This window comes from Linepithema humile, chromosome 1 (assembly GCF_040581485.1).
Source record: "Linepithema humile isolate Giens D197 chromosome 1, Lhum_UNIL_v1.0, whole genome shotgun sequence".
Classification (NCBI taxonomy): Eukaryota; Metazoa; Arthropoda; class Insecta; order Hymenoptera; family Formicidae; genus Linepithema; species Linepithema humile.
Window position 1 is genome coordinate 41590455 of NC_090128.1, and position 23108 is coordinate 41613562.

Here is a 23108-nt window from a genome sequence, read left to right on the forward strand (position 1 = left end):
ATATATAGAAATCTTGGAATGCGCGTTTGTCGTTAGTAACGGTTTCCCAAAAAGCGAAACCTTGTATTTATTCGCCGCTAAAACCTGTTTTACAAAAGAGTGCCGAAAGACTGTTATGATAGAAAAGAAATATGTTACGGATATTTTCCGTCTGCTTCTCTGTCCTGCAGAGAAACCACTTTTAATTTCTGACAGACTTCTGCGCCAGTGAAATGTGAAACGTTTGGAAATGTGAACGGTTTGTAATTAAATGATCAGTCGCTAATCCGAATATACAAAATTTGAAATAACATAATACATAATCTAGATCTAACACATTTATATTTTTGTTAGAGAATCTGGAGATCATATAGATGACTTATATACATTTTGTTTTTTCACACACTATGGCATTTTCTCGCTATTGGCTGCTTTCTGCATCATTTTTTAGAGCATCTCCGCGCTTTATGGTGACTGCATTTTCAATGTCTCAGACGACATTTCCTTTATCTAATACAAATCTCAGGCAAACTTGATCTACTTTGAGAATGCAATGTATCTCTACTGGAAAGAGAAAAACGGAGAAGAAAATTTCCATGAAAAGAAGCGAATATGTAGTAAAATATAAATATTTTTCAAAATTAATAATAATACTAAGGCTCCAATAAATTAACAAATAATCTGGAAGAAAAGGGCAAAAAGAGCCGTTGCTAGGTGTTTGTGCCACAAAATTCAACATTTCAACCATCCGACACAGTTTAAATATTTATTTAGTTTTAATTACGGACTCTTCGGTTTTTTTAAATAATTCTTCCATGAACTTTGAAGGCATTTTGATAGATAATGCTGTTCTCTGACTCTTCCATGTTCTTTATTGGAGATATAGATCCGGCTTCTAATAACAATGCCAATTACCAATCTTTCTATAATGGAAATTATTTATCATGAGGAATACTCTGCGTAGTTTGTCTTATTTGTTTACTAAACGCTTCGACACTTGTAATACCGTTTTATTACTGAGGAAGGCCTAACATAGGCAGAAACGTTTGTAATTTTTGTAATTTTTATAATATAATTTGATTTTTTTGTGGCACGAACGCGTAGCAACGGCTCTTTTTGCCTTTTTCTCCGAGATTATTTAATAAATTTTTTTTTTAACAATAGAAACTAAACGTGGGATCTTCTGTAACGCATATTTTATGTTCGATAAGATGTTAAAACGTTAAATGTTAAAATGTTAAAACTATTTTTAATATCTTAACAGATTAGTCATTTACGACAACAAATATTTAAAATTGCATTGTAATGTTATATTTTTATTCTAATTCGTCTTGGTATCTATCAAAACTATGTAATAGAATTTTGCGATTACATTGTCGCGAGAATGTTTAACATTATAGATCGTTTTGATCCGTCTGTGTATTAAGAAATGTGGAATAAATTCATTAATCATTTACCGAACGAGAAAGATCATCGCGCGGAGAGAAAAGACGGCTGGACGGTCACTATCCATTCGTCACGCATCGTTTACGGACAAAAGCGGCGCGCTGATCGGAGGCGCGCTAATAATCGACAAGACTCATCGGAAAAATTCAATCTCTGCTTTTTTTTATGCTATTACAACAAACGAAAATTTATATGAGTAAAGGCGCATTTAACGGTTCCAACAAACGTCAATGCAACTTTTGAAATTTCTGCCAATTATTCTCGATCAAAGCCAATCTAGATCAAAGGCGCAACGCCGACGTGGACTACCTGCCGCGGCGAGCAGGTGTCAGTTCTAGAGATCTATAAATTTGTATACTTCGCAGGCGAATTGTGTCCGAAGGGGTGCCCCAGCGCGACGCGGCACGGCAATTTTATTCGACATAGAGGAACGACACCCTCATCACAATACGACCTGTTACCGTCGGAAAAAAAAAAAGAGAGACGACCGTGTCAGAATCACTTCTTTAAGCTTCTTGCTCCAGCCGTGAGAAGACTCAAACTTCAGAAAGCTAGCCGCTGGCATTGTGACGTGGCTTCATTACGCAACCTAACTTTTGTATAGGAATGAAAAGAAATGCTTGCGCCCTATCGCCCTAACATGGTCAATAATCAGCTGTTAGATCTGTGGCCGACCGGTTCTACAGTAACATTGCCAGCATTAGTGGAAACGAACGATTATATTAGATCAGTTCAAAGATATTCGATTATGTTTCTTATACAAGAAATATTTTCAAAGATAAAATCATGACTGTCTGTTATTAATTAAATTTGTAAATAAAAGTAGATAAAATTTGTATTAAAATTTGTATTAAATTTTTATTTGCAGACAAAAGTAAATATACTTTTAATTTGCTAATATTATTTTTCGGAAAACTTAAGAAAAGATTTTATCAAAATCAAGAAATGTCCATGCAGATTTACGCATCATATAAATAGATGTAAACGGTATTTAAAAGTCACATGTTTAAAGGTTTAATCCCATTCTCTCTTTCTCGCCCGTTGTTCATATGTTCTTTTTTTTTCTTCCATTTCTTTTTTATTTAACTTATTGTTAGACAAGTCGCATTATAATTTTTAAATTATTAAAATTTATATAAAAATGCCTACAAATTTAATAAAAACACGATATGCGAAAATTACATTTTTGTGTAGGCTCATTGATAGATATTCAAGGAAGGAGAGAAAAAGCCTTATCCTTTATATCTGTAGAACTAGTGCTGCAATCTTACGAGACTTTTGAGCGTTAAGCGTTCGTCAAAAAGTCGGTAACATTATCATTATTTTCCAACAGATTTACTTCTAAATCATTTTTAAAAAATTATAATTAATCTTCTCTAATTACATTTTTGTATACATTTAATTAATTATACACTAAACATATGTGTATTATACCTTGTAAATGTATGTAATACCTTGTTGAAATAGTGAATATAACTATCGCAATTTGTTAGAGAATTAAATGAAATGCTGTATGGAGGAATGCAATTAGTAATTAATTTAGGATAGGGAAATAAAAATGCCGTAAAATTATCTTGGAAAATATGACTATAACACATAATTTCATATTACTGAATTATATATAGTATATTTTCTAATCATAGTAATACTGTTCCATTAATAATTGTTACATTAATTACAATGCAATTGAAACTAAACACATTGCCGATGATTATCAATCAGAGATTAATTAAAACCAAAAAGCTCTGAGAATCGCCAGGCGCGTATCTTCGCATTGACATTCAAATTGGAAAAGGCAATGAACACAATTTTGTAACATTGCGGCATATACTCACATACATTATAACACATTCGCTGGAGTCTATAGGACAATAAAACTGCGTAACTTCGTAGCTAACTAGCTACAGAAAATTGTCTATATTGCATACGTACCAGCACCAAAAACGTTAGCAAACTACAATCCCACTTTTGATGAAATTTACAGTTTGCAGAAATTTACTCGGGAAATGTCAGTTTGCACGTTGATCTATCTTTACTTAACATTTGTACTTACACTTATCATGAAACTGCGATAATTTCAATATGGCATTTCTCAAAAATAAGTCTTTGTGTGACTCGTCTACTTGCATTTTCGGTGCTTCGTATCGCATGATATATTTCGCATATATATATTGTCTTGATATATTAAACATAGAAATAATTAAGAACAAGAGTCACCTCTTTGTATTCGAAAATTTGGTCTCTGAAAAAATACTGCGCTCTGTGATATGGAACTCTAATAGGAAGGGTTTGCCTTTTAATCGATAGCTTTCTCATATGACGCGGCACACAAGTTATGCCAATGCAAATGCCCCCGATAGACGCGTTTAAGCTTATAGAAGGAGCACGTTAATTTTATTTTTATTTTCGCTTCATTTATTTCTACATAAAGTTTTACCGCTTCTCTCTCTTTCAAGCTAACGCAGTACACATAATTGTACGCTTTACGTATTTGTACGTGGTTGGGTGGTATGGGAAGGAACGTGGTAAATTGTTTGTTCGTGTTCGGGTAATGTGTATTGTGGAATAAATTCACAGTTTCTTTTTTTACGATAACGCGGATGACTCGCTATCGTAAAACATAAAATATTGGCGTAGGAAAAATGTCTATACGAGGGTAAATGCAGTCAAGTAAAGGTAGTACGAAACATTTATCTCAAGTTTTGTACACTGAGACTTGTAATTGACTAGCTCTACAAATGGAAAACATTGATTTTCGGGTATTCGAGGCCTGAGACTAGATATCAAGAGATCCTTTCTTGAAGAAGCGACACCACCTTTGAGCAACCATTTGCGTATTCGCCGGGCTTGTTAATCATCGACGACTGCAATTGTAAAACTTGCGATATAAGTCACCTCCATTTTTCGCCAGCTGAAACAAGTTTGTAATAAATTTTCATTCAGTTGTAAGTGTTACAACTTGAAGTAACTCTAATATTGCACTTGCCCGCGTTATACAATTGCAGCTAAATTATTTGTTTGTTAATCGTATATATTGCTTGTTGCGAGAATGATATAATCTAATGAAATAACGCGTGTAACATTTAAGAGAATATCAAATGTTATATCGAAAGGATAATGATAAAAGCATCTCTCAATATCTAGCCCGTGAAAAGCCACGTCGACCTTAGCTACTTATGGATGGATTACATGCGTTGGGCCTTTGCGGGCATAAAAATTCTACACGAACAAGAGAGCTCCCATCGTACTTGGCCATTGTCTGCTCTACTTACATTACGCTTACTTAAACTAACTTACTACGATACAATCACGGTAAAGACTTTCGATTTCATCGATTCGCGAGTCTGCAGCGAGACTGGTGACGTTAACACATTGACTATAGTCTCTTGGAACACAATTGTCTTTTTTTTTTCTTTCCTTTCAACATTTTAGTGGCTCCCAAATTCTTACACCTTATAAAACGATATTCTTTTAGGGATTGCGCTTTGTTACATTAATATTATATACATACAATGTAGTGCATAATAAGATTTTAATGGGTTAATTTACAATTGCAGAAGTGCAAAATTTCGTTTCCTTGAATTTTTGATATGACCAAATCGCAAGTGAAGATTTGAAATACCAACATTCGGACGAACATTCGGGCGAACATTCGGGAGCAACTGTTACTTTACACGACTGCATCCTTGGCATCACTCAGTCACTAATTTTTCAAAGCTGGCAGGAGGAGATTATCGCTAATATTTATAAGCGTTTACACGTATACGTAAGCTTTTAGTTTCGAGATCAATAATTCTGTCTCACAGTCACTTCTTTGGCTACTTTTTAGTCGTCAGACTAGCAAATTTGATGCGCTAACAAATTACAATTTGCTGATTCGTCAAATGCGTTTAAATTATAGATTTTCTTTATAAAAAATCTACCTTTTTATTGCAGAATAGAAGAATCGATCAGTAATAATCTCTAAACTGGACACAACCACGAATCGATTGTAATCTTTGATCGACGATTCCCGATCCAATTTTAAGCTTACGAATCTGACACTAACTCTAAACTTATACTTTACACATATTGAGTTTTCAAATTCGATGGCAGTCGAGCGCAGATCAGGCCAGTCGATATTCCAGTTGACTGATGCTTTCGCGCAAACAACTTGAAGTTTTGGCGCGATTGGGAAGATTAGAGTATCCTATTATCTTATGAATATAAATTACATATCATTAAGTGAAAGACGGATTTTTTTCAGTAAAGTGCGCTTTCATCGGTGATGATTTCAAGTTCGATAACAACATTACGCGATCGCCGACTTGACCTGCGCTTTTATTTGAACATTCATCGTGTTTTCATAAAACTCGTGTCGAGATGAGTGCTCGCATCGAATCGGCCAGTTCAATATGAACTCACGATCCGGGAGTATTATTTCACGACTTTAGCTTAAATACGCAGATTTCACATATAGCGGAAAGATTAATCTGATGCATCTATTAATAAGAGAACGGTAACAGAGTAATACTTTGGTAATAAAAAGATACAAAAAAAAAACGAATCAATGTAATAAAAATTTCTAAAATTTTTTGTAATTATTAATCATTAGTAAGAATTAATTCTAGCATTAAAAAAGAATAAATACGTAAAAATAACAATGTGATAAAAGAATTTTCTATAAATTTAATATCTAAGTTATAAATACGTACTCATTATTATCTATCTATTTGATCTATCGGCACATTATTAAATAAAAAATGAAGACTTCTACATTTCTTACCCAACCAGTGATTACATTATTCTTTTATAATAAATTTACTTTCTGGGCAATAAAATTTCTCTTGAAACATACTTCCGAATTGCGCATTGATACATGGCATTTACTCTGGCTTACGTCACGCGTCATATCTGGTTTCGATTCCTTGCTTTTTTACATACTTTTTTATACGGTTGAGCGTACAACGCATAATGCAAATGGCAATAGCAAGTAACGAACAAACTTTAACGGGCAAAAAAAGTTAACACACAACCTCACGTAATTTAATAGCAACTTAATTAGGAAACATATACGATCTGTAACGAAGAACACATATAAAGTTAACGACGTTCAACTTTAATAATCAAATAAATAAGACTAAATATATAAAAAGTCGATTTTTCTCAAACGCTTTGATTTGACTATGAGAGAATATTTGCAAGACATCACATCAACGGAAATTGGATTGCGCGAACGCTTTCCTTTATCACTAACGGTGCGCGGATGACTCAACTAAAGTGTACCATCAATCATCCTTAGAAGATATGCGGCGCCAGCTGTAGTTTCCAGAGAGAGACCGGTCTGGCGAACACCGTGACTTGACCCTTTTCTTTGCCGCCGACCAAAAAAACGTACAAGGGCGCCGGCCCGTAGGAAGGCGTTGTTTTAACATCGGTCGCATCGCCCACCGCTGCCACCTTCGCTCTCTGCCTCTCAGCTCGCGACGCACTCACCGCTCTTCTCGATGGCGAACCTAGAGGCAGGCTCTTCGGTGGCGTTCGGGGTGTCCTCTTGATCTCCTGAAGCTCCAAGAGTTCCGCGAACGTTTGCGAAGCCGATCTTCCAGGCTCATCCTCCAGCACGCTGTCGGGCGGGCTGTTGAGTAATTTGGCATACTTTCCATCTGGTTGTTGTTGTTGATGATGATGATGTTGATGATGAGGATGATGTTGATGATGAGGATGATGAGAAGGAAAAGCAGAAGAATGATGATGCTGCTGCTGATGATGCTGCTGCTGATGATGATGATGCTGCTGATGATGCTGCTGCTGCTGCTGATGATGCTGCTGCTGCTGCTGCTGCTGCTGCTGCTGATGATGATGATGATGGTGATGGTGATGATGGCCACTCGTTTCATCCAGACCGAGATAATTCGGATTGCAGAAACCGAATTGACCCTCTCGTATCGTCGACGAGGCGACGATCGGTCTGTGCGACTTGGACCTCTTTCCGGATACCCAGTCGTCGTCCGCGAGCGGATCGCCCGGACTTCTCGCCTCGATACTCGCGTAATCCGACGTCGATTCCTCCCCTTCCTCGAGATCGGCGAATCTGACGGAGGCAGATGTGGGAATCTTCGTCGTGGTCGGTGTTTTGGGTGTTTGTAGAGCGGCTTCGTACAGATGTGAACTGTAGCTCTCGCCGCGGGTGGGTTGACAAGCTTGATGCACTGCTGCGAAATCTCTGCAATGAACATACCAAATATCGTGATATCAATCTCAATTAATTCTTGACAAATGCGTTTAATGTCGTTTGCGTATAACGATTTAACCGAAGTAATTACCGCCTTTCTTCTTGAACTTCGATCAACCTCGACGTGGGCGGTTCCTTGCGCTCTTCGTCGCTATTCTCATCCGGGTCTACGAAGACCAATCTGGCGGCCTCTACAGGCGTGAGAACAGGAGTTGGTAGCGTCAAAGCACGAAAATTTGGCACCGAAATAGGATCTCTGGTCATACCAGAAATGGCGGTATTGTTAGTGTTGCTGACGTCAACCGTTCTTGGCGCTCCCTCCGACACTTTTTGCCTTCGGCGAGCCAGCGTGTTGGCACTGCGAGACTTTACCATACCCGTGGATGGTTCGACCACTTCGACGTCCACCTGCTGAAAAGGATAATACGTGTTTGCCTGCACGCAGGCCTAATTGACACACCGCAAAGTAAAACATGCTCATCTTTTGAAAATGCCTCTAGGCATTCGACGTACCTCTTGAGGACTCTCTTCGTTGTCGTCGTGTCCACTGAGAACCGTATAACTGCACTTCGTCGGATGACTGAGCCTCGATAGATTTATTTGCGACAATTTCGAAATTTCCTTGAGGAAGCTCGGTCTGGCGGAGGGTGTTTCACTCGGCGATATCCTAGTGCTGGAGAGCCTAGGTCTTTGATTCCTCGGTCTCGGCTTCGGATTGTCCACGTTTGTTCCGCGTATCAGCAGTTCAGATACCGCAAGAGCGACGCTTTCGGCTCTCGGTTGCGGCTTTGGTCCTGGTACTGACAACTTCTCCCAGGTCTCTGTGCCTGTCAAAAAAATACTTCATAAAAATCTCATAAACTATTTAAAATCTTCCGTAACCGCAGCCATGCGGTGATGCATACCGAAATGAAACCTCCAAAGCTCGTTCGTTGCCGAACCGCCGCTCTCACCGCCAAAGATCAGCATGCAGCTCGGCAGTCTGCACGCCGCGTGACCGTGAAGAGGCCCGGGGCCCGGTTTATTCTTCAGCATGGACCACGACGCGCTGTTGACGTCCCATCGCCAGCAATCGTTTCTCTCTTGAAGATCCGTCATCCCACCGTAAATGTACATTGCGTCGCCGTGTAAAACCGCCGAGTGCTTATGTCTCGCAGCCGGTCCGTTTTCGCTCGATGAGAGCAAGTGCCACGATTCAGTCTCTGTAACGTTAAAGTAAAGCTAGAAACGCTGTACATATGAATATTAAATGAGCGATTTACGTTGAGAAACACACTACCGAAATGAAAAGCCCATAATTCGGAAGAGCTTCCACGTAGATCTTGATAACCGCCGTATATGAGCATTTGTCCGCGATGTACCAAAGCGGTGTGACCTCGTCGGCCTCTAGGAACTGCACAACCCCGTTGAGCTCTCACCTTTCTCCAGATATTTGTCTAGAAATTATAGTTATTATAAGCTTTTCGCAACTTAAATTATTTTTCATTTGAATGAAATATTTTCCGCATAATTACAGATATTATATAAACGAACATGATACTTCGTCTTCTCGACATTTCTATATGTTTGCGAGTACTTGTGAATGCCACGTATAATAAAGGTAGCCTGCAACAAAAGGGATAAAGACCTCTAATTTCGCGGCCCTCCAATTCTGCCGTCTGAATAGCTTCGGCTTTAGCTCCTGTAACTGCGATAATCGTCGCTGCTGCTACCGAATAGCAACGTGAAACTATTCTCTCGCCGGCTATAACAGCGGAATTTCGGAAAATAAAATTTTATTCGAGTACGTGCTACTAGCTAGTAAGCGTCCCTTTAATATCTCGCATATTTCGTTAAATTAATATGCAACTTGATATCTATATTAACAAAAACAAAACGAGATATTTTGTCATAAACTATATAAATTTATATGAAAAAAATATTAAATCGCATTAATAGTTCGCATCGTGCGATTTATATAAATCGAAAGGATCTCTGATGTAAAGAATGCAATAAACGTAAAGAATGCATAGTTGCTATAGGCGAAAGCCACAGCGCTAGTGAATATTTTAGCTGAAAAATGCTTGGTAACATATTCATAACTCCGCTTTCATCTATCTACGAAAAGCATGCGGCTTTATAAGCATACGCGCGAAGGAATGCACGCTACATACGAAACTATTGGCAAGAATAAATTATATCATAGATATATTATGCTTATATACGACGATATGTATGTCGGAAGATGAATATGAAACGAAATAAGCAAAGTTCATATATGCCTGGGAATAAATACGGAACAAAGTTCACAAAATTAATCGAATCTTTATTACAATGTTATACATGATAGAAATATTTTATTAAGTTGAGAGACAATTTTATGTTGCTCATTATCGCGTGCGATACTGTGTATGAGAAGAATTTTGTACATCACACATACGCGCACATTAATGTTGCCGTATAATATTCATAAAAATGAATATTATAAAGTATCGTTGTACAGATAGGTAGGTAATATAAGCTGATTTATTTTTACCGTACTGTTACCTTGGAACAATTTTCATGGAAAGTGTGTCATAGGAAAAAAACATATTCTTCGCGTCTCTTATATTTATACATATCGATGAAATCAATACGTTGTGCCCGGGAGAGATTTATCGCTCAGTGTAGCAGAAAATTCGAGCCTGCATATCGATCCGCGCTTTAAAATCGCATTAGTCGTTTTTTCTTTCGAAACATCACGGTTCACAGATTTGTAACACGGAGATGAACATTCGCAAATGGACTGTGTAATAATCTGGTGAATACACTTGAAAAGATCTTTCCCCGTGCGATGCCACGGCTGTGATAAGAATGAGATGCAAGTTTCCATTATTAATTTCAAATGAAAGTAAGCAGATTGCTTCAAATTATCAGCTGTAAACATGTTAACTGTGATTACTTTTGACATTCTTAGTCATCATTTTTGCAATTATTTTTCACGCGTTTGCGCACACTCATATTATAGGAACGTAGAAACCAACGCTCTGCGATAAACATTACCTCGATTGAGATGAGTCGTGCCATTACACATCAAAAGGAGTACCGACATTCATTCTGCTGCGAGGGAGCTATTAATATACTGGCCGCGGGATATTTGGACGTACTCGTGAATACGTCTCGTCACATAAAAGAATATGAAATTTCTCAATATTTTGCAATGCAAATTTTTGACAAGACAAATTGATAAAAGAACCACGATGTAACCTGTGAGAAAAATTAACCCAAATTTAATCTCGTTAATAGGATGGTCTTTGTTGCAGATCTTTGAGTTTTTCGTAAACTACAAGTGTAAAAAAGATGGAAGATGTGCTACAGTACGTGCCTTCTTTTACATTCTGTACGTTTAAGCGAGGGAGCGTTTTAACAAAGTACAAGGGGAAAGCAACAAAGACAAAGGAGTAAAGCAAATCGAGAGAAAGAGAGAGAGAGAGAAAGAGGGAGAGAGCGTGCCGAGCAACCCCTCCAGCTAAACCAATCAGGTTTGCCTGACGCATTCGTAACGCGGATTTCAATAATACACGGCGAACAGACAGAAACAACGGAGGGGATATACGGTCCAACGGCTAAAAACAAATGGACCAAGAGTAACCATGGTAACCTAGCCGAAAAAATCTCCAAACATATGAAAAAGAGTTGACTGCGTTTTTCCATTTGATAAAGTGGTTTGGTTTCATGCACGAAATTTTCTCTTTGACTACAAATGCAAATTTGTTAAATTTTTAAAATCTGCATTACGATATCAGACAAAAAGTATTTAAAAAGATAGAACATTTGATCCAATAACGTGGTTTATCCAGGAAAAAAACAGAAAGAAAACAACAAAAGAGTATTTTCGCAGACATAAAAATTATCACGTTGGAAGAAATTGTTAGAACAGCGGATAGATGAAACCTATCGAGTGAAAGAGATAACCCGCTGCTGACGAAGGAAAGTCATTATGACCGACGCATTCATACGTAGATACAGAGTTATTCAAGCCATACAACGCAATTCAGCGCAAATTTGTAAATTTGTGACAAATATACATTTACACGAATGTGATTAGACGATTTCATTCGGTTATTTATAGGATAATAAATAAAAATAAGAATTTTCTAAATTTAGCAAGGAAATTTATTGTTAGTAAAAAAGCCCGTTTTAACTTTTTCATCTTTAGATGAAAGAATAATCGATGTTGGATCGTTGACGTGCAATATATAATAAATAAAAAAGTACTAACTTTTTATAAATTTAAAATTTTGATGAGTAAAAGAATTCGTCTTTTATTTTTTATTTTTTTATCTTTAAGTAAAAAAGCAACTGACAAGACGCTGAATCGATGACACGTGATATTTCACATCGTGCACTTCATGCAAACTTATTAATTCTTAATGCCTCGCACGTGAGCTCGAGGCACCACCCTCGAGAGAATGAAACACTGTCTCGTTTCGAGGGTACGAATTGGAGAGAAAGCCTGTTAACACCAGCTGCTGTCAAAAACCCTTAAATTGCACTTGAAAGTTCCATGAAAGATATGTCGTTTTTGATTATTGTACGAAATTAGTAAATGTGCCCGCAAATGTTAACACTATCACAAGATAGGCAAATAAATGTCATCATAAAATTTTTTTTTCCAAATACGTAGCTCCTTCTCAAAATTAATTTTATAACATAAACAATAATGTTTATTAGTGTTTATTAATTAATAATTTACTTTTTAAAATTTGTAGTATTCTACTTGCTTAAAAAAGAAAAATAAGATTATTCTGAAATTTATTTATTAAAAACAATTACCAAGATAATTCTAAATTGCGTTAAATTTAACACATTTACTGAAGGTAACTTAAACTAGATCAATTTATTCTACATATTATATTAGATACGTATTAGTTTGCTTCAAATGTCATCTAATTACCTCAGATATCATCAATTACATTATATAATCTGAGAGATTAATCTAAGATCCAATACTGTGACTATATATTTTACCGATCGATTGCAATCCAGTCTCTCTAGAACTGGAAATAATGCCAGTACCTTGCCACTGGTATTCCACTGGAAAGAAACATTTGTCACTGATGTCGATATACTTTTATTATTTCGTAAAAATAAAGTGTTACGTAGACGTTTTTTAACAATTAGACTCAATGCATAGTATTGAAGTTTAAACAAAAAATCCAGTTTGTAGACAAGGTACGCTTCAACATAATATAATAAAATCATAAAATAACTTTTGATAACTTAATCGTTTTAAAATTTGAGAAAAAAGTAAAATGATTATCATATAAATAAATATAAATAAATTTTTAAATGTGCTCATCTAAATTAGAAAACTGATAAAATTTTACCCTCCACATTTCTGCGAAAGTAATGTGTTTCGTCTGAAATTCGCACTGCATTCATTGCAAAGATGTAGTTAAGAACGACTTATATGATTAGATTAGATAAGGTGACGAACAGCCTCTGGGCAGCCGCCACAGCCGCTTCACTGATCGGAAGGAGGGCTTGGCACCCTCTTGATTTGGTAAATCAGACGAAGGGCAATAACGAACATCTACTAAGGTTGATTGATAATATCGCACATCGCTGCCTTTCCTTTAAATTTGAGGTATATACGAATTTGAAAATGCAGGATATATCATATCCCAATTAACAATATCATATCCCAATAACACTTTGAATAAATAATATTAAAATGCAAAAATTCATAAATATTTACCTGAAAAATATTATTCTCTCTAATACCATCCAATAAAATTAAAATAATTGGATTATTTGGCGATACAACTGATATGGATTTTTATTATTTGCATATTATATTTTTTTAACAATAAAATTTCTTATTGAAATAAATTAAAGTTAGTATAAAATATATTATTATCACATCCGGTAATAAAATTTCTTATATAATAGAGCAAATTATTAGGATAAACATTTGTATTCTCGTTTGATCGAAATTCTCACTAAATCATTACGAGCCACATTTCCGAGCTTCTATTATTTCGAAAGATTGATTTCCCGCACGCGAGACGACGTCCTCCTTATACCATGAAGAGGCCAACCACCTTGTGTCACTGCTCGTTTCACGTCGCGCTTATCATGCTCCCCAAGGAGCGTTTGAGACCGTGCGAAAAACAGCAGGATACCAACGGCGACACGGGGAATTTTTACGCGTACTGCGAACGGCTATTGGCCGGTCGAACTTCGATTACCCTCGGTAGCGCGTTCGGTCGTCGCCGAAACTATTCTTCTGTATCGTTACACGAGGGAGGCGACACGCTACTGAGTAAAAGTATAGCCGATGACGTCGCTATCGATTAAGCGATATTTCTCGAGAGTGCGATTCTTCCGTCCTCTTTCCTTTTCGACGATACTTTATCCTCCCCTTTTCTCTCCTCCCCCTTATACGGGTAGAATTATGGAATTTTTTTAACGACGCTCGTTATCGCGATTGTTATCGAAAGTGCGGGACCGTGTCAATGTTTACGACCGTAGAGATATCCTATCGTAAATGGCATTATTCACCTGAATCAATTTCATTGCGTTTTCCATTCACATTTTGTGCGAGGCATTTTCTTTACCTTGACGAGCATATTACCTTGACATTATAAACCCAAAGCGGCGTTTCCGTTCCGGCGGAGAAACCCAGTTCACCTCCGAAAACGTAGAGGCAATCTTTATAAGCCACCGCGCTGTGCTCCTGCAAAGCCGGCGGTCTTTCACCTCCCGGATGCAATTCCTCCCACTTGCTCTCCGCTGTAAAAAAAAAGAAAAAAGCTTGTTACACAATCTGACATTGTTATGTTGAGCTGTATCCAGTTATTATGCAAAAAGAGCACGCAAGTGTTATCAATGTAATTGTTGCAAACGCGAGAATGGAACATAATGTCACGCGACATGCATTTTTATGATGCACTCGTTGCATTTTAATAACCGATTTTTGCTGCATCGACACATATTTCATGTTTCAGTAAAAGAATGCAATCTGGCGTAATAAAACCGGTGCGATACTTTTTATTATTGTACAACCTAGACTGTAATAAAAGACTTCGTGAAATAGTCATTTTTTGCACGCGAAATTCTACAGTTAATAACTCGGCTATATTTCTTGCAAAAATCAAGGAAGAAAATCTACGACTCATTGCTATTCGATCGCAATAGCTACGGTTTACGAAGAGAATATTAAAAATCTCCTCCACTTTACTGCTTCCCAGCCTCAAGAGACAAGAGACGTCTAGGTGGTCATACCATTGCGAAAAGGACGCCAGAGCGTGCTCCCTCGGCAAAGATGAAAATAGAAGAGCAAAAAAGATCGGTCGAGAAAATAAATTGCATAAATTTGCATTATATTCAATGAAAGTAAATATTCTTCTGATGTATCGAAATGGATTGCTAAAAGTATTGCTGTATGCGTCAATTATCATTTCTTTCTCTGTTTGTGTATCGAGATGACATTGTGCTTCCCATCGATGTAACTTTATTCGAGCGTCTGTTAAATTATAGAAATTTTGTCACATATACTAAATTACTTTCCAAAAATTTATTTTTGTGATTACTTTAGCTTCTTTCATCCGCAACCACGCCCTTTTCTGTAATTTCACACTTTTCATATCGCGCGTACTTTTTATCTCTCGACCGCTGTACTTCACCTTCCATATCTCATCCCCTGCATTCGCCCAGAACTGTTTCCAGTGGAATGATAATACATTTCTAAATAATTAAAAGGACGAAATATATATATATATATATGACGACATCGATGCTATCGTCTAATTTGACGGTACCCATGAAACTTTCAACTTCTTGCTTCTGAATCGTGTTCAAGTACAAAGCTTATGAAGACTTATGTAAAGAAACACGTCGCCTGAAGTGTCTTCACTGTGATACTAGAGATGTTCGATATTGATTACGTAGTACACGTGTCATATCTACATAGTTTTGGCACAGTAGAGCAATATTTCTCTTTGTTTGAAAGTATACCCTGCGAAAGTGCATGTCCGATACGCAAGTGCACCTCGTACAACAATTTAGCCATTAGAGTTCCGTCTGAATAAGTATCTTCATGACATAAGCGAGAATATTAAAGATGCTTTGTGCAAGAATGTTGTATAAAAAGAATTTTATTTTTCGTTTGTAAAAAAGCACGATCACTATATTTATTTTTACTTTTCTCCTCCTTCGTTGATAATTTTCTTCCTTTCTGTCAATAAAATTTTTTCACGCCTGTCCCCTTCTAGGATTCGCGTTCCCCGGTTATATCCCCTCGAGTATACCGATGATAGAAGAGGGTGTAACAAAAACCAAGTTTCGTTGGAGTGCTCTCGTGGTTCTCCAAGTTATCACAATATTTTTGCAAGATCAAGCGATCAAGCGAGATAAATCGACAAAGTTAGACTTTTGAAATTGGAGTAGCGAGACAGTTGGGAGCATTGTTCACTTCGGGAAACAAAACGTTACGTGCCAACTATTTCGACGTTGTTCAGTATTCACCCGCACAGCCGAACAATACTCTGTGATTAAGAGAACCTGCTGATGTACGTACGAGCGACGCGAATTCATGTTACGTTGACTTCACTTTATAAATCACCATTCTTTTACCCGTTTTAAGTCGTTAATCTTTCAAGTCGTTAAGCTTTACAAATAAACCAGTCGTCGTTTTAACCAAAATACATGACAGAAAGGCTTATGATGAATGATTAATTGTTTAGAAGAGACGCTAACTCTTCATGCATTAGGACAAATATAAGTGAAAGCAAGGAGCATTCAGTCGGAGGAAAATCTCGCCCTGTCACGTACGTGAGCCACCGATTATGGCCAGCGGGCGCAATTAATTCACATATATCTGATCTCCGTGGAAACACCACGTAATTGTAGAGTATCGCCCGTGGATTTAGTTGATGTACGGTAGGCTTTAATAATGGTGCATTATTGATCAGGCTGAACCCCGTTCAAATTCTGTCGCGCACCCTCGTTTCGTAGGGTGGCATGGATGCGATGGAGTGCGCTGGTCAAAAACGATGTTATATCGTGAGTCGTGAGTCGTGTTCGAAATACGAGCAGTACAACTATATCGCTCTCTCTTGATAAATACGAGATTTCCTTTTTTTAACCGAAAAATCAACAATACTCGGCCATCCAATGGTTCAATAATTAACGCATTCATATGTACATGGAGAAAATTTTACATCGAAAATTACTGTGTACGATAGTAGCCGCGGACTATGAAGGAATTATAAAAATTTTTACTATGTTTTTCACATGTAAAACATGGTAAAAATTTTCGGTCCGCGGTTAATACCATGCATAGTAATTTTTGATATAAAATTTTCTCCGTGTAATGCAAGTTAATCATAATATAAATGTAAAGTAACACGACTCACCAAGACTGTATCGCCAGAGATCTTTGAGAGGTAGATTTCCATTTCGACCACCGAGAAGGTATACGTGACCAGCAAGTAAGGTGGCACTATGCTTGCTTCTCGAAGGTGGTGCTGGCCCGTTTTCAGTACCAGCCGCGGTAACCGAGCTCCACATTTTTTTCCTGCAACAGAACACGATATAACGTAGTTTCGTCGGATTTACTATTTCCTATCTACAGAAGATCATTGTTAGAGAGATTTATTGTTGTATAGCGGTAAGCTTCATTGAACACGTCTGGTCTTATCTAAAGCCAATTAAGACCTTGAAGAATTAAACTGCGTCCTAATAGATACAGATGGCCGTGGCCATCCGCAATAGTATTGGCTTCCCTTAGTCTTTCCTGATATCTTTTTTCTCCTGCGTTCCGAATGTTTCCTTCGTCTACGGAATTACTGCCTACACAGCAGAAAATCGCTCTGACAAATTGTAGACGAAATATATTAACTAATCGTCCATTATACATATCTCTTTCCAAAACACGTTAATGGATTCTCTCAGAGGACGAAGAAATTGATAACAATTTATTTTCATTTTCGTAATGTGGCTGTTTTACTTTAATGTATTCAATTCAGACTTAATTGATAAGTAAAGAGACATTTACGACATTTATTTTTCTTATATCGAGTTCCGTTGCCTGCTTTTCGTTATGTAAGAAATTCGAGTTTTTGTGAAGGGTTTTTGCAAAATGCGAAGAAATATCTGCTGAGTTGAAACGGATAATTGATTGGATCCTTCTAAAAGTTCTATTAACAGTAATCATACGTCTATTACGATCCATCACAGCGCTACATGTTAGATTTTAGCAGAGCTAGCTGGAGAAAAAACGTTCATTGGATTTCGAAGAACATCAGCATCAGGTGTAACGATTTTTAGATCGTCCCCTAAAGCAAGGGGACTATCTGACTATCATTGGCTAGCTTGTATTCCCTTGATCGTTGCATTAGTAATACATCTCGCACATCTGGCTCGAGATAATCTATTTCCGTGTCCCTAGTTTCTCCACTCGATGTATCAATCTCCGCACATCTTTAAGAAGCTTAGAAACTTATCAATGATTTTTAGCATGCGACAATTTATATCACAGAGAATATACATTTTATAATCTTTAATTAATAATTAATCGAATAAATGTAATGTGCTTTTTTTAAAAAGATACCTTGGTGCTCGACAATATCAGCTCATCGCGCGCGACTCTACAAAATCCAATTAGTCAAAGAAAGCGAGCTTAGCCTTCGACATTGGCCTTGTGAGAGTTTCTATCCGCATTTATATCCGACGCATAGCATTTGAAATTCAATTACTGCAGCTGTAAAATCAAATTTTCGTGTAAATGAATGCGCCCTCACGTTTCCCGAACACGTGTACGCAAATGCACGGTTCTCGCGAGGCAATACGTTTAATAGACGCCGCGATGCAAACGCGATCTTTCCCCAATAGTATTCGTTTCATGCATTGCACGATCCACTCACTGTCTAGTGGATCGAAGAGGCAGAAAGGGTGCACAAAGAGAGCATAAATTTTGAGTTTTATAGTGAGCTTTTCCAATTTACTTTACTGCTTTTATTAACGTTATTTTACTCCTTCGATGACATGAAAAAATATTAGATTTTCTTTCTGTGGTTAATCAAAGCTTAAATGTGTGTGGAAAAATATCAAATAATCGAAGGCTTCGAGCTATCTAAGTTATTTCAATTCTTATCGTATGTACGGGTCAAGTTTTACTTCAGATTTTTTACAGATCAGTGAACATAGGCGCACAATTTTCTCTTTACAGTTTCCTCTCGTAGGATCTCGAATAGGAAGCGTATACGCGAAGCGCACGATCGCTGGTAAGGATTTTATGGTAGTTGCACACACGTATCTGTACTATATCGGCGGATTCCATCGGCTTGGGGCGAGAGAATGCCGGGCGATAATGTCCTATCCGCAGATTTCAGAACGAACCAGACATCGGCCTTTGCATTCCCTCGCTACAAATACACTCGGCTCAAAAGCTGGGATTAAACGCACGTCACAGCAATTTTTCAACGATTTTACGGACTCAACTTTGAGATTTACGAGATACGCCAAAACGTTCGAAGATTCTTTCCCCTTAGAAAATCTAGCTAGAATGTTTCAAATGTCAAAATCTCAGTTTTCAACGCTTATCGATCTTGGCTAACAAAATTTCTACGTCGTAGAAAAATATTTTTTATAGAAATAAAAATTATTGCACGCGATTAATTTTTTTGAAAAATGTACCTCTAATTTTAGCTACAATGAACATGGGTGAATTCTTACTCAGAATATTCTCTTAAATATTAACGAACAAAAAACAGCTATAAAAGCCGTGATTTTTTATTCACTACTCAGAAATTGTTTCTAAAAGTGTCAATCTAATTTTCATTACATATGAAATGAGATGTGTACAGTATACATGCGTTAAATAGGTAATTAAAAATTTGAATTACTCGTTAATTACATAAATATGTGTCTAAAAGTTTCAGAAATTTCTAAATTTTATTTCATGTAGAGTATATTGTAAATAGTCTCTTTCTTCGGCAAGCGGCTTTAAGCGTGTGATATCCGGAAGGATCTGCGATTGTTACGGAAGGTGCGCATCCCTCGTCTCGAGAGGTGTCACACCTTACTATACAATTGATAGTACCCTATCATCCTTGACAAGGGAACAACGATGTCGCGCCCACGAAGGGAACAACTCAGATTAAGAGCCACGCGGATAACAACATGGGAAACGCGCGGCCTGCTTCCTTTCGGGTGGCATTACCCTCATGAGAGTTAAGTTAAAGAGCTAGCAGAAGTGCTGGTAGAGAGGAAGGGTTGACATTCAGTCAAATCTTTGTATATCGAAGAGATGAAATGGATTGTCGGTGCACTCAGTATACTCGAAATAATCTTAATCGGCAGTGCTTCAGATGAAAAGAATTTATAACCAGAAATATCGTATTTTTTCGTAATGCATTATATTATAAAATATGTAACAATCTAAATAAATTATATAGAATAATTAATTATGCGTGGAAAACGTTTCATTGCATTTGTTAATCATTCAAGCTCATATTTCTTAAGACTTTATTATTTTATTGTAAGTATTTCCATAATTTTGAATTTATTTTCGAAACTTATATAAGAGTTTAAACAATTTGGCAGGGCGAACGCTCTTACGTTATAAGCTACCTACGAAGGATCACGGTTAAAAGAAGTGCGATCCTTGTGCAAACAGTGCGGTAGTTCTCATTACCGATCCCTTTGTGCTGAAACAGTTTCTAATCCGCTGCATATCTTATGAGACACTCGTACATTGGTGCTTTATTTAAATTTCAAATAGCAATCGTGCGCAAATTGTGAAGTCAATTTCTTAGATAAGCATATAATCATTAAAAAGATCTATGAATAAATGTGCTTATTATATGTTTATTAAGATAAAATTTCTTTAACAACAACAAAAAAAGAGAGACAGAGAGAAAGCACTTTGTAAGCACTTTGTTTCTTTTATCCATTGCTATCATTAATTGCTTAAGCGTATAAGCAAAGTAATTACTTAATTACTGTATGTTATATCGCATATAGGACATACAGTTATCAGTATATGAAGAACATTGATTTTCCACGAGGTTAAGGACATCGTAAACTGCAGGCACCTACTATAGCCACGTGACTCGTCGCGATGAAAATTTATAACTACCTGCGATGCCTTTTTGCTTATCGGGATTTCTTATTATTAAATTATTATTCAGTCCACATGTAGTCAATAAAACGAATACATGCAATCCATGGAAAATAATTATTTACGCTGAAAATCGATTGTTACTAAAGCTATTAAGCTATCAGTCGCTTTAATTGAAATCAATTGTATGCATTATATATCTCCTTCGGCTAATAAATTTTCTCGAAGGCCATTTTCTAAAATAGAACAAACTATGTATAATTAAAACTGTAATACTCAAACTGAATTTTTCCGAATTTATTCCTAGCTTATTCACACAGTTAATTTTCCGTAACTTTCGACAGAAACTGATTATTTTTCATATTATAAAGTTTTCCATTAAGGTAATTGAAAAACATCCATTGCAAAAATCGATTCGATTAACTTTGCTCTCACGCCGACGAGATTAATTCGTTCACGCGCGAAGCTTCCTTGCAATTATACCCGAATCCATCTTACTCATCGAATCGCTTTTACATCGGCAGCTTCTGGCTGCCAGTAACGCCAGTTAACAGGCTTACCTCTTGGCTCGGTAAACCTTCTATCTCGTTAGCTGTGGCCGATGCAACTCGTGACCCACATGCAATCGGCGATTGAAAATTGCTAAGCACCCAGCACGGCGCGAAAATCTACGGCCAACGTGTCCTCCCTTTTCAAACGTGCATCTTTTATGATCCTTCTCGGCGCCGCATCCAGCTGCAGCGGAAACAATACAACGCACGCAGGAAGATCCCCCGGCAGAGCAGGGGTGTTTGAAACTTGGAGACGGGAGAAAGTTCCTTTACGATCATGGATTTGTAAAAATTCAACGTTCACAAAGACGAGCTGCTGATTTGACGTGTGCAACACAAAATCCGCATTAATCACTCGACCCGCATCATCTTCCGCTGCAGTGATTTTTAAGCGCACGCAAGTTGCTTTAACAGAATGAAAAAATATTTTCAAATTGCAACCCTAGATAGATAAAAGAGTTCAACGAACTTATCGCGCGTATTATCGAACGTCAGTTTTTTTCACACTATTATATTCTCCACTCGAGCTCTGTATCATCATCGTCCAGTCTCACTTCAGTCACCATAACGTTGCACTACATCCAGATCAATCATGATTCCGAGCCGCATAGGGTCATTAAACTCTCGTTTTTATTGACGATCTCTCGTTCGTCAAAACTTAATGAGAAAAAGGGTACGTTACGCGACAACAGCAGGCCGTCTGCCGCTTGTTTTCTCCCAACTGCGTCCGGGTCGAGCACCTACCTAGCCGAGTCGTCATCGGGGACTCGACGCAGGCGCGTCGGAACGAGCAACCCTCCCTTGCCCCGTCTCCAGCGTGGCTTCTCGTGGCATCGAGAGGGTGGCCGAGGAAGCTTGAACACAAGTCCGCCGAACGAACGCCACGCTTGAATCCCCGAATGACGGCGATAGAGAGGCCGAGAAAACCATCGTCGAGAGAACAATCCCGCACTCTGTCATGTCTTAGATGCCGGATTGTCGACGAAGCGGCGTAAATATAGATATTGCGCAGCTGTGCTAGCATACATTCCTAATCTTATCAGATCACATTTTTGTAGAACAGCCTTTACACGATTCAGATATCAATAATTTTATTAAATTCTGATAAATTATTGAATATATAAAATCTAGCTTCTAAAATCTGTCATATTTGATTTCTTCTTATTATCTTTATTGCCGCAAAAAAAAGAATACAATTATTAATCGTTATTATAACATGTATATTATTCGTAATTCTCTATATTTTTAATTTATTTTTTCTCGTCAACAAATACTCTCAATTATTGAAATGTTGCATCTAAATTACATAAATATTAAAAATTAATTTCAGAGAAAAATGTGTAACAGGTGCAAAAATATCTTCAAAATGGAAATAGGTCATGTCATGCTGAGACAATAATATTGTGTCAAGTCTTTATCGAGTGCTGTTGCTCGTCGACAATAGTATTAACAATCTCTCGCGCATAGAATGGTTGGCGGGAGACTGAGTCGGACTAGTAGATTTGCTTGGTACGGCAGCATCACTGGACCAACGCATGCGTGGGCGTCAGTTCCCATGGAAACTGGGAATGCGAGGCACCGCGTGTTGAATGCGTATTGATTACTCTGCTCTCGCTCCATTCCGCGATCTCTTGCATCTTCTTCAGGCTATCCCGGACTCTCACTCTTTCTCTCTCTCTCTCTCTCTCTCTCTCTCTCTCTGTATCGTCCCGTTTCCACACAGGACTCCTGTGACAGGAGTTCCCTCGTTCTATCGGGCGGTCTCCCCCTCTTTTCTTTAAATTAGCCCCCTAATGTCCCGTCCCCAACATCCTCGAATGAAATCGGGTTC

General features: G+C 37.5%; 1 protein-coding gene across 4 annotated transcripts; it reads right to left on the bottom strand.

Annotated features, from left to right (window-relative positions):
* Positions 1 to 3025: 3025 nt before the first annotated feature.
* On the bottom strand, positions 3026 to 22965 carry LOC105672709 (uncharacterized). 4 transcript variants are annotated; one of them, XM_067351307.1, is made up of 8 exons: positions 21287 to 22965; positions 17020 to 17180; positions 14238 to 14395; positions 8919 to 9075; positions 8545 to 8841; positions 8153 to 8466; positions 7731 to 8074; positions 3026 to 7630 (listed from the first exon to the last, which is right to left on the bottom strand). In XM_067351307.1, the coding sequence occupies exons 2-8, from the start codon at positions 17171 to 17173 to the stop codon at positions 6703 to 6705; spliced, it is 2352 nt and encodes a 783-aa protein (XP_067207408.1). In that variant the 5' UTR covers positions 17174 to 17180; positions 21287 to 22965; the 3' UTR covers positions 3026 to 6702. The 4 variants fall into 4 exon arrangements, with proteins under 4 accessions (XP_067207408.1, XP_067207418.1, XP_067207413.1 ...); XM_067351317.1 differs by having other exon boundaries at positions 7731 to 8047; positions 8916 to 9075; XM_067351312.1 differs by having other exon boundaries at positions 7731 to 8050; positions 8916 to 9075.
* Positions 22966 to 23108: the final 143 nt, after the last annotated feature.

What these genes read in the sequence shown, in the direction of transcription:
- LOC105672709 (XM_067351305.1), bottom strand. Translation starts at nt 17,173, where the DNA reads ATGTGGAGCTCGGTTACCGCGGCTGGTACTGAAAACGGGCCAGCACCA. An exon ending in ACGAAGAGAGTCCTCAAGAG is followed by an intron (nt 8,075 to 8,152) that starts GTACGTCGAATG and finishes GCCTGCGTGCAG; the next exon opens with GCAAACACGTATTATCCTTT. An exon ending in GAAGTTCAAGAAGAAAGGCG is followed by an intron (nt 7,631 to 7,730) that starts GTAATTACTTCG and finishes TGTTCATTGCAG; the next exon opens with AGATTTCGCAGCAGTGCATC.